This window comes from Hirundo rustica, chromosome 17 (assembly GCF_015227805.2).
Source record: "Hirundo rustica isolate bHirRus1 chromosome 17, bHirRus1.pri.v3, whole genome shotgun sequence".
Classification (NCBI taxonomy): Eukaryota; Metazoa; Chordata; class Aves; order Passeriformes; family Hirundinidae; genus Hirundo; species Hirundo rustica.
Window position 1 is genome coordinate 12,079,524 of NC_053466.1, and position 12,277 is coordinate 12,091,800.

The window sequence follows — 12,277 nt, forward strand, 5'->3', positions numbered from 1 at the left end:
TGGAAATGGAGTGACAAATAGGGACCTCGTCAATGTGTATCAATATTGGAAATGGAGTGACAAATAGGGACCTCGTCAATGTGTATCAATATTGGAATTTGAATGCCAAAAAGCGGATCTATCAATGTGTATCAATATCAGAAACAGAGTGCCAAAGCGGAACTCATCAATGTGTATCAACACTGGAAACAGAGTGACAAAAAGGGGACTCATTGATGTGATCAGTATTGGAAATGGGGACCGAAAAGAGGCCTCATTGATGTGTATCAATATCAAAAATGGGGTGCACAGGGGAGATCTATCGATGTGTATCAATATCAGAAATGCGGGTCAAAAAGGGGCCTCATTGATGTGTTCAGTACTAGAAATTGAGTGCCAAAAGGGGGCCTCATCGATGTGTATCAGTATCGAAAATGGGGTGCACAGGGGGGTTCTATCAGTGTGTATCAATATCAGAAACAGAGTGACAAAAAGAGGCCTCATCGATGTGTATCAATATCGAAAATGGGGTGCACAGGAGGATCTATAAATGTGTATCAATATTGGACAGGAGATGCCCAAGGGGTCTCAAGGGGTCTCATCGATCCAATTTCTGATGGATATCAGAAAGGGGGTGCCAAAAAGGGACATATCAATGCTTATCAATAGCAAAAGGGGGGGGCAGCAAAAAGGGGCCTGATCAATGTGCATCAGTATTGAAAGGGGGTGCACAGGGGGGAGCTATCAATGTGTATCAATACTGAAAAGGGGTTTTATGTGTCCAAAGGGTGTTTATCAAAATGTATCATATCACTACTGAAAAGGAGGGTGGGGCAAAAAAAGGGGCCTCATCAATGTGTATCAATATTGGAAACAGAATGCCAAAAAGGGGCCTCATCAATGTGTATCAATATTGGAAACAGAATGCCAAAAAGGGGATCTCATCAATGTGTATCAATATTGGAAACAGAATGCCAAAAAGGGGATCTCATCAATGTGTATCAATATTGGAAACAGAATGCCAAAAAGGGGATCTCATCAATGTGTATCAATATTGGAAACAGAATGCCAAAAAGGGGATCTCATCAATGCGTATCAATATTGGAAACAGAATGCCAAAAAGGGGATCTCATCAATGCGTATCAATATTGGAAACAGAATGCCAAAAAGGGGATCTCATCAATGTGTATCAATATTGGAAACAGAATGCCAAAAAGGGGATCTCATCAATGTGTATCGATAGCGAAAAGGGGGTGCCCAAAGGGGACCTTATCTAATCAATACCTAAGGTGTATCAATACCTGAGAAGCAGTGCCCAAAGGGGACCTTATCAAAATGTATCAATATCAAAAAAGGGGTGCCGAAAGGAGGACTTCGTCCATGTGTATCCATATCTAATACGGGGTGCCCAGAGGGGACCTCTCCATGGTATCCATATCAAAAAGGGGGGGGCTCAAAGGGAACCTATCAACGTGTATCAATACCTAAAGGGCTGCACAGAGGGGACCTCATTGATAGGTATAAATACAAAAACGGGGGTGCTCAGAGGGGACCTATCAACGTGTACCGATATCAAAAAAGGGGTGCCAAAAGGGATCTCATCAATGTGTATCAATATCTGAAAGGGGGTGCACAGAGAGAGCATTTCAATGTGTAAAAATAGCTCAAAGGAGGTACCAAAGGGAGGCTTATCAATGTGTATCAGCACCTAAAGGGGTGCTCATCAGTAGTAGAAATATTATTAATAAATAATTAATAATGAAGTGGATCAATGTGTACCGATATCCAAAGGGGCCATGCTGTGCCAGGGCCTGCCCACCCTCCCAGGGAACAGTTCCTTCCCACTCTCCCCTTTGGCAGTGGGAAGCCATTCCCTGCCCACGTAAAAAAATCACTCAGCCTCTTTTTTAATAATCCCCCTTCAAGCACTGCAAGGATCGCCCTCACACTGGAGAAAAAGCCGTGTCCATACTTCTGCCTCATTCCCGTGGCTGCCCTCTGCCATTCCCAGGCCTCTCAGCTCCTGCCGGGACTGCTTTTGCTGCGTTCCCAAGGCTCCGAGAGCCTGGATTGCACACAGCCAGCGCTCCTCGCTGGGCTGTGACATTTCCCCCGAGGACACGGGGATAATTGATGGATCCGCCGAACGCCGTGACTCAGGCCACCTCACAAGGCAGCGCCTGTGTCTGGCAGGTAAACAGGTACTGCTGATTGCCACTGCTATTTCTGGCAGCCTGGCATTACAGGTGGCAGAGCAGAGCGAGGCCAAGGCATCGGCAGAGACCTCGAGCAGCCTTCTGGTGCTAAAAACCCGGAGAGGAGAGAAGAGCCGCCAGGCTTCAGAGTTCACTTTTTTATTTTGACCGTAATGCAAACAGGCATAAGTATTCCATAAAATCAGAAGATTGGGACTATACAGAGAGAGGTGCATGCTTCAGAACAACGTGGATATCTTGCAAACAGAGCCAGAGTCAGTCTGAGAGAGGGGCTGGAGCACGGGGGACGAATGGCAGAGATTTTAGCAGCATTGAGAGCTCAGAGGTAGGGGAAGAACCACGCTTCTGGCTGCTTAAAGCACTGGCAGGATCACACACAGCTCGGGCTCACCCCACCCCAGCACAAACCCAGCCTGGGATCACGCAGAAAACAGCCTCCAAAGGAGCTCCCCCTGCTCCACGCACACCTGTAGGGTGGGACGCAAAGCGAGAGCGCCAGGCTCAGATCTTGGCATCGCTTCCTCGAGCGAATGAAGGCACAGCGACGCGAGGGGCTTGGAGCCCCGCCCGGCCCAGCAGGATTTACCCACATCTGAAGGTTTTACAGTGGAAGGTTTGGGAGTTCCCTGCCCCAAAGCTGCCCCCTTTCCCAGCCCAATCCCCGTCCTCATCGTGGCACCGCCGCTCGTCAGGAAAAGGCCACGGGAAAATGAAAGGCTCCAACCCAACCTTTGAGTCTGAGACTGAAGGTGCCTGGGGGAGCCGAGGGGATAAATCCCTGCTCCTGTTACAAAAATTAATTGGCACTGAATATCAAACTCCCCGGGCAGCTGGCAGAAGTGGCGTTTTTAAGTCTGTGCAATCTGAAAAGCGACGAGCCCCGGCTGAAAGCCGTCCCGCTCCGCTCCTCCTCTGCCTGGGGAATTGTGCGTGCGCTCCGGAAGAGCTGCACACTGCTCACAAAGCACACACAGCCCGGGGTTTTTAAAGGCAATCCGAGGCAGCAGAGCATGGGAATTCAGCCTTGGGAATTGTGGGGATTTGCCTATATTGCAGGATTTTAGCAAAGCGGGGATTTTGCGCTGAATCTCACTCGCAGGGAGATTTTCCAACCCCATCTCCTGTTCCTGGGGGCTACTGGGAGGTGGCTTTTGTTAAGACAGGATTCCATGCTACGATCACACAGAGAGGAGAACAAAAAAGCAGGCTCAGAAGCAAGGAGCATTAATGTCTCAGTTAATTAAGGCTGTTTTGTTGCCCTTGATAAATCGTAAAAACCTCCGCTAGCAGTTATTGTAGGAACAAAAAGTTTGATTTAATCCAAATTTGATACACTGGCTGTTTGCTCTCCGTTTGCTCTCCCCACCCCAAAACCAACACATGAAAACAAAGCAACAAAAAGAAAGCCCTGAATTAGTTCCTCTCTTAGATCAACTTTTCCAGTGTTTAGCCTTTCCATTTTCCAGGTATTAAGGGTGCCCCTGGAAGGAAAATGCTTTGCCTGGCGTTTTTCACTCACAAATTTCTGCAATTTTTTTTTTTTCTCTCCCTGCAAAGAGACAGGCAGGAGCTGCCCTGCATCCCAGTGCTGCATTCCTGCTTTTCCACGGCTCCAGAACGGCTCTGAAAGCTTCAGGTACAAGAGTCTTGGCCAATTCCTCACCATGGGAATGAGGAATGGCTGCAAAGCTTTAGCCTGTAGGCTCCTGATAAACCAGGAATTCTGGGGGCCAGCCTCATGGGTTTGATTTGCTCACTTTGAGGCGCTTCCTCCCTCCTCCCTCCCCAAAATGTGGCCAGGTAGGACGTGGATGAGCGAGGCAGGAGAGCAGCAGCCCCGGCAGTGAGGTGCTGCCACTGCTCAGCTCTGAGCTCACGACCTGCTGGGGTTTTATTCCTGCCATCCCAGGGCATTCCCATCACAGCCAAACACCTGCAGGGGTGGAGGCCAGGAACTGCCCGTCTGCTTCGTTTTCCCAGCAGGAAAAAGAGGTGGATCTGCATGGCAATGCTTGGGTACCCCACGAGTTTCCCTGCGCTAAACCAAGCTGATTTTGACCTCTCCTAAATTCTGTTTCACCTCTGGAACCGAGTGCTTTAAAGCAGCAACTTTCTCCCTGTCCCCTGACTCCCCCTGAACGCTCACGGCCAAGTGGAGGAAGCTGGAGCTGGAATCTTCCTGGAAAAGGGGAGACTTCCCAGGGATTGCTGGAGCCATGCATTGCAGGCACGTGCAAGCGCGGGTTGACACACGCAACAATATTCTGAATTTGCTGCTGCTGCTGTGCGAGCTGCCAAAACCCCCAGTGCCACTGAAGCCAGCAGGCATGGAAGGCATTTTGGATCTTGGGAGGACTTGGATTCCAGGCTCATTCCATCCAAGTTCAGGGTTACAGGTTTTCAAGAGCACTGGCCAAATTTTGCTCTGCCTGTTAGAGCAGAAGGGATTGTTATAACAAACACGGAGTTACAGCAAAGTTGAATGGTCCTGAAAATGTGTCTCCATCTGTTCTGTGAAGGGACTGTGCTCCCCTCTGGAACTATCAATGCAATTGCGGAGTTATCAGAGCAATTCTGAAGCTGAGAACTAGTCCCTGGTGAAAGCAGGAACAGAATTTCGTTTTGAGCATAAAATTATCCTTCAAAAAAAAACCTCCCAGGAAACGGTGGGATCCCTCAGAGGGCAATGGAATGGCTTCAGTGGTCAGAAGTCAAGAGGCAGCAGCTTTGGCTTGCGCTTGGCGCAAGTCCACGGGGCTTCAAGCACAACCAGGGCCTCTCCCCCCGCAGTTTGATGGGAACGGGCTCTCCAGGCTGTGGGACAGCTCACTGCCCCCGCCTGCCCCCACGCTGGGACCTCTCCCCACCTCCATCCATCCCCTGCGCAGCCCCACCCTGGGGACGCGGGGCGGAGCGGGGCTGAGCCCGCTCCCGGCTGTCCCAGGGGGAATTTCCCCACCCCTGGGAAAGGGAGGCAGCGGGCCGCAGCGGGGCCGGGCTCCCCTCCCAGCGCAAGGCACCGTGAGCCCGCGTCCGTCCCGGGAAGGGAGCGACCTCCCGAGGGAAGCAGCCGGCAGGGGCTGAGCGGAACCGGACACTGACGGGAAAGGAGCAGCCACGGGCGGGGCACGGGCTCACGGTCCCGTGTGCTCCTGCACGGCTGCTGCTGGCACAGGACAGTGCTGCAGCGCTGGCACAGGACACTGCTGCACGGCTGCTGCTGGCACAGGACACTGCTGCAGCACTGCTGGCACAGGACACTGCTGCAGCACTGCTGGCACAGGACACTGCTGCAGTGCTGCTGCTGGCACAGGACACTGCTGCACTGTTGGCACAGGACACTGCTGCACGGCTGCTGCTGGCACAGGACACTGCTGCAGCGCTGCTGGCCCAGGACACTGCTGCAGCACTGCTGGCACAGGACACTGCTGCACGGCTGCTGGCACAGGACACTGCTGCAGCGCTGGCACAGACACTGCTGCACGGCTGCTGCTGGCACAGGACACTGCTGCAGCGCTGCTGGCCCAGGACACTGCTGCAGGGCTGGCACAGGACACTGCTGCAGGGCTGCTGGCACAGGACATTGCTGCAGGGCTGCTGCTGGCACAGGACACTGCTGCACGGCTGCTGGCACAGGACACTGCTGCAGGGCTGCTGGCACAGGACACTGCTGCACGGCTGCTGCTGGCACAGGACACTGCTGCACTGCTGCTGGCGCAGGACACTGCTGCACGGCTGCTGGCACAGGACACTGCTGCAGCACTGCTGGCACAGAACACTGCTGCACGGCTGCTGGCACAGGACACTGCTGCACGGCTGCTGCTGGCACAGGACACTGCTGCACGGCTGCTGCTGGCCCAGGACACTCCTGCAGGGCTGCTGCTGGCACAGGACACTGCTGCAGGACTGCTGCTGGCACAGGACACTGCTGCAGGACTGCTGCTGGCACAGGACACTGCTGCAGGGCTGCTGCTGGCACAGGACACTGCTGCACGGCTGCTGCTGGCCCAGGACACTCCTGCAGGGCTGCTGCTGGCACAGGACACTGCTGCACTGCTGGCACAGAAGACTGCTGCACGGCTGCTGCTGGCACAGGACACTGCTGCAGGGCTGCTGCTGGCACAGGACACTGCTGCACGGCTGCTGCTGGCACAGGACAGTGCTGCACCACTGCTGGCACAGGACACTGCTGCAGGGCTGCTGGCACAGGACACTGCTGCACTGCTGCACTGCTGCTGGCCCAGGACACTGCTGCAGGACTGCTGGCACAGGACACTGTTGCAGGACTGCTGGCCCAGGACACTGCTGCACGGCTGCTGCTGGCACAGGACACTGCTGCACTGCTGCTGGCACAGGACATTGCTGCAGGGCTGCTGGCACAGGACATTGCTGCATGGCTGCTGCTGGCACAGGACACTGCTGCAGCACTGCTGCTGGCACAGGACACTGCTGCAGGGCTGCTGGCACAGGACACTGCTGCAGGGCTGCTGGCACAGGACACTGCTGCACGGCTGCTGGCCATGCACACACAGCCCAGACCCCTGTGCCCAGGGTGTGAGCAGAGTCCCTGCTGTCCCCTGGGGACACAGGGGCACGGAGGGGACAGGGAGCATGGACAGCCCGGAGTCACATCCCATTCTCTGGCCAGTTTGGGTGTGACAGGCTCAGCTCCTCTCCAGCCATGAGCTCAGGCCACCATGTGGAGGTGACAGCTCCGTGAGGCCACTGCTGGTGGCAGATGTCCCATTGTTTTGCCGTTATCTCATTGTTTTGCCGTTATCTCATTGTTTTGCCGTTGTCTCATTGTTTTGCCGTTGTCTCATTGTTTTGCCGTTGTCTCTGAGAAACAGAGCAACAAACTCCCAGGCAGCCCTTCCCAGGAGATGCAACCTCGGGAATCACCAACACCACGGCACTGGATGCCCAGGCACTGAGTGGTTTTTCCCTGCTGGTGTGCACAGCAGGTTGGGAAAACACGGAACCGTTCTCCCTGGGTTTTCAGATCCATACAATGACTCTCCGCGGACGCTTCGAAGACTTAGGAAGTCAGATCTTTGCAAAAAAACCACCCTATTTCGTAGTGTCTCGAAAATCAAACCCCCCGTTCAGAGAAGAGTCTCTTTTAACACCTGGAGAGTGACGAGGAGCAGAGCTGCTCAAAACTGGGGTGGTGGTGGTGGTGGAGATCCTCCTGGGAGCGACTGGGGCACCGGCCAGGCCGGGTGTCCCGCAGGAGCAGCGCAGGAGGGGCAGGGCAGCAGGGGGGACAGCTGTGTGACCCGAGTGCCCCAGAGGCACAGCCCCCCTGCCTGTGAGCCCCCAGGGCTGGGGCAGCCCCCACCTCACTCTGTGTCTGCAGCAGAGATTTTGTGGCTGCACCCGCACGTCAGAGATGCCACAGCGAGACGAGCAGAGGCCAGGCTGGCAGAGCCGCGTTTCGGGAATCATAAACCACATCCACAAGTTTCTTTCCCCTGTTGCTATGGGAGAAAATGAGGCTCGAGGGGAGTGCGAAGCCCCTGCAGGTGGAGGGGATGAAGGGGAGCGGTTCAGACGTCTGAGACTGACTCAACAGCAAACAGTGAATCAAAACGCCCAGCGGTGCAGCTTGTGAGCAGCCAGCGGGAGCAGAGGCAGCTCGGAGCCCTGGGGGTCTTTAACTTCATGGACCTTCACGGCAGCGAGGGGATTTGTGCTCCAGGCCAGGAGCCTTAACCCAGCACCTCCCTCTGCAGACCCCCGGCAGAGGGCTGCGCTTCCCTCCCCTCCCCTCCCCTGCTGCGGCTCGGCTCTGGGATGCACCAAAAGCAGGATAATCCAGCTCGGGCGCGGGCTCCAGACGGGAGATGGCACAGCAGAGCAGGCAGGAGGCAGGACAGGAGGGGAAAACTTGCCAGCACCAGGGCGTGAGCCGGGAAGAGCACAAAGAGATGGTTTCTGGGGCATTACCTCCTCCTTCTCCTGGTCAGATTGCATCGCCCCTTCTTCTAAAGGAGGACCAGAGCACAAAGCTGGAGCCAGATTTTCACAGGAGAAGAGGATGAGTCTGCTTTTCTCTCTGATTTTAGCTTTCTTTCTGCCGCCGCAGGACGGGGGTCGGACGGAGCTTGCTGCGCGTCCCCAGCTCTGCAGCCAGCGAGTTCCCTCCCGCACAGGACCTCTCCCAAACTCACTCATCCCGAGCCAAGGGACCCAGCTCCCCCATCCCACTGCCCGCCCTGCGATTGGGGCACCACCCACAGATCTTTCCCCCGTGCTCTGCAGCTTTTCCCCCGCAGGTCACCGGGTCCCGAGGCGGTGGCACGCAGCCGGCCGTGTGTGCCAGCCCTGCCAGCCCAGCGAGCGCAGCTCCGGCCACACTGCGGCAGCATTGATTCGTTTTAGCCCGCGTTGGATGCTCAGCTGGCGCCGGCAGACCTGCGTCTCAAACTCCCCCGGTGCCTGGAGCCCTTTTGCTCCCGGATTTCGGGCCGGAGATGCTTCGGGGATTCAGGGAGTTGCAGAAGGTGTCACAGCCCACGGAGATGTGGCAGGAGAGGGCAGGAGATCCTGGCTGAGGGTGGCAACAACAGCAGAGCCTGAGACAGAGGAGCCAGCAGGGCTTGTTCCCTGGCCTGGGGGAGCAGCAGACCTCCTGCAGCTCTTCCTGTGCTGCCTTTAGCTCAGGGCAGGTGATCTCAGCCCCTGGACAATCCCTGTCACCGGTTCTGGTGCTCAGCTCCACCCAGGATCCACGCAGGATCAGCAGCTGCCACCTCAGGATGCCAACCCTGTGTCCCTGCCTCCAGCAGGAGCTGCAGCCGTGTCCTGCTGTGCTGTGATGGCAGTGAGGGAGGACAAACCTGGGACTGGCTCAGCTGGGCAGAGCCGGGTGCTAAAACCGCCGAGGTTCAATCCCTGGGTGAGCCATTCACTCAGGAGCTGGCCTTGGTCCTTGTGGGTCCAGTTCAGAATGTTCTGTGATCCTCCAGGGCGCAGCAGGAGGAAGGACACACAAGGTCACGTTTGCTTTCCCTTGCAGACAGCTTTTCTCTGTTAGAGGCTTTCTGTTTTCTCCAACCTTTCCGTGGTTGTGTTGTGTTAACAAATTGCTTTTGGGGCCGGGTTCTTGCAGCAGGGCCGAGGTGTGAGCGTGTCGGAGCCCAGCACCTTGGCAGCTGATCTCACCTCCCTTCTCACACGACGTGTCCTGGCCGGGACAGCTGATGGCGCTGGCAGGTGGCACAGAGGGGCCTGGCTCACCCCCAACGTGCCACACGTGTCTCTTGGCGGGCAGGTGGCTCCATGGTGGCACTTTCTGCTCACCAAAACCTGCACAGGGCTGGGGTCTGCTGTCCCAGAAGTGCTCGTGAGACGTGCTAAGAGCTGATGGGATCTCACGATTCCTCCGTTGGCACATCCTCACCAAGCACCTGGAGCCTCCACCCTCCTCCAAGGGCTGCCTTTGGGGCCTCTGGCAGCTGGGAGCTGCTTCTGTCCCGCCCTCGTGGCTTTCCAGGCTCACCTGGGAGAGGGATCAGAGCATGCAAAGCTCTGGGTGCAGCCAGGCCCTCAGCGTGTCCCGCCAGCATCGTGGGTGCAGATCAGATATTCCCTGGAAAACCCTCTGGAGACGTCACTGCCAGGAGCCTCTCCTTGGCCTGCACATCAGCCTGTGCGTTCAGAGCTTGTGGGAGAACTTCCACGCCAGCAAAAGTTGGGATTGAGCAAAAGGAGAGGCTCACAGGGAACAGGGAAAGAGAGCAGGAAAAGAGAGACGAAGCGCAGGGCCCGTCTAGGAGGAATCGTGACACAAAAATCAGATCAAGAAACACACGGCTGTACCCAGGCTGCTCGGGGAGGAGTAAAATCCATGGGCACAAGGGAATTGCACATCACCTGCCCCCAGCCTCGGCCGTATGCCCAGGTTTGTCCAAATCCAAAGGAAAGCCATGAAAACACAAGGATTCAGCCAAGCCCCGAGCTGGGGAAAGAGGGAGCCCGGCAGGAACAATCCCCAGCTCTGGACAAGCAACGAGACCTCACCATTGCCCAGCCCCTGCCACCTCTGCTCACCCCCAGGAACACCCCAAAATGCTCACAAAGGTGGTGATTTCATGCAGCTGCAAAATGCCCTCACGGGAAGGAGGGGAAATGTGGAATTCTGAAAAGAGCCACTGCAGGTTATAAAGCCATCGAACTCCAGTGGGGAAATCCAGGGAAGGGGAAGGAGGTGAAAAGAAATGGCCACAGGACAAGAGCAAGAGGAGGAGGAAGAAAAGGAAATAAAAGTCATCATCATCATCAGGACACAACAACAGGACGAGAGACAGAGCGCTTTCCATGGGCAGCTCCCCGTGGAAAAGGAGCCACTGTGTCCGTGAAATACAAAACCCAGTGCCCTCCAGCTGGAGGGGGCAGCAGGTGCTGGGACTGGTTTGGCATCCCCTGGGGGCGAAGGGTCCAGTTAGGAGCAGAAAACCCTGCAAGGGAAAGGGGAGAAAGGCCGGCCTTAGAGGGAGCAGTCAGGAGCACCGGGATCATCCCTACCCGGAATTTCCGTGTTGTGGGCAGCGGTTTACAGAGCTGGGCAAGGCGGGCAGGAAGGTGGGAAACTGAGGCACTCTATCAGAGTCCAGACCCCAGGGTATGCGATTCCTCGGAGAAAAATTCCTACCAAACCTCAGGGAGGTGGGGAAACCCACTCCAGGCACTCCACAGGGAAGGGGTTTCACCCCAAGCTCCCAAGGGCCAGCACAAGGAGCAAGATCCATGCAGCTGCCCAGCCTTTATCCTAAATAATCCTTCTGCTCAGCCAGGGAAAATCCCACCACGACCAAGCTGAGCAAATGGCAGGACTTGGTAGAGCAGAAACAAACACGGCAAATGTCAAGAATTTCTTTTTTTTTTTTTTTTTTTTTTTTGAATTATGGTTTTTTTTGCAACAGCGGGGAGAAAAATCTCTGGATGTTTCCTTGAAGAGCCATGGAGAGCTGCACACCTGGAGCCAGCCAGGCTCCCCTGCAGCTGGGGACAGTCACCCCTTCCCGTGGGTTTTTCCAGCCTGGAAAGCAGGCAGCAGGCAGGACCATTTTCCTTCGGATGGGATCGTCAGGTCTGAGCACAACAGTGCAGTAAACTGGGCAGCTGGGGGGATTTATCCTAGAGAGGCGACAGCTGTTCCAGAGGCACTGCCAGAGCAAAAACCCAGCGCCTTCCTCGGCCTCTGCTCCAAGGTGTGCACAAAAGTCCGAGCCTCCTTTCCCGTCCTCTCCCACCCTTCCCCGTCCCCCGGCCCACGAGGTGACCGCAGGGGTTAAAAGAAACGTGCCGACTCACTCATCCGTGTCTTTTTTGCTCTCCTCGATGAAGGCGATGGACTCGGATCTAAGGCGGTTTGTCACCTCGTACGTGCGCAGGGTGACTCCAAAAATATCCTCGTGGTACCGGCTGTCATCCTGGGAGAGAGGGCGGCAGAGGGAGGATGGGGTTTGTCCAGGGCTGGCGCCGGCCCCAGCAGAGCCCTGCGTGCTGGGGAGGCACCGAGCGCACCGGAGAGGGTTTGGGGTCCGTCAGGAGTGGGACAGAGGGGAGCAATGGCCTTCCCAAGGTCACACCCCGGGGCACAGTGCAGCTGTTCCAGGTGTTAGACCCCTCAGCTGCTGGAAATTCCCGGCTGGCAGGGGCACAGCAGCCCAACACCAGCCTGTGGACAACCACGGGCTCCGGGCTCCCTTGGGGCCTGGGTGGAGGTGGGATGGACACGGTTCAGAAGGGGAAATCCCACGGGAATCGTGCTGAGTTGTCCTCTTGGGGGGAAGCAGAGCATCCACCTGTGGACCTGTGTCCCAAACTGAGCTCATTTATCCTCCAGCTGCATCATCTGTGCCTGGCACGGGGCACACAGACGGGGATGTGGAGCGGGGACCCACAAAATGCCCCGATAAACTCATTTTTTGATGGAGGGGCTTTGCAGGGCGAACAATCCTGGCCAGGGGTGCCCAAAAGCGCTGGCACCGGTGCTGGGCACGCTCCTCACAGGAGCCAGGTGAGCTCCCTGCACACAGAGACCTTGGGAATGTCACCCTGCCGAGCCTCCGTGG

General features: G+C 56.2%; 1 protein-coding gene across 2 annotated transcripts in view; it reads right to left on the reverse strand.

Moving 5' to 3' along the window:
• Window positions 1-6,182: 6,182 nt before the first annotated feature.
• The window catches only part of NOS1 (nitric oxide synthase 1), a 60,653-nt gene continuing 54,558 nt past the window's right edge, over window positions 6,183-12,277 (reverse strand). For both annotated transcript variants that reach the window (XM_040081039.2, XM_040081038.2), the window contains exons 28-29: window positions 11,514-11,632; window positions 6,183-10,657 (exon numbers count right to left, since the gene is read on the reverse strand). In XM_040081039.2, the coding sequence (XP_039936973.1) occupies window positions 10,642-10,657; window positions 11,514-11,632 (135 nt within the window). In that variant the 3' untranslated portion in view covers window positions 6,183-10,641. The remainder of the gene's footprint in view (window positions 10,658-11,513; window positions 11,633-12,277) is intronic.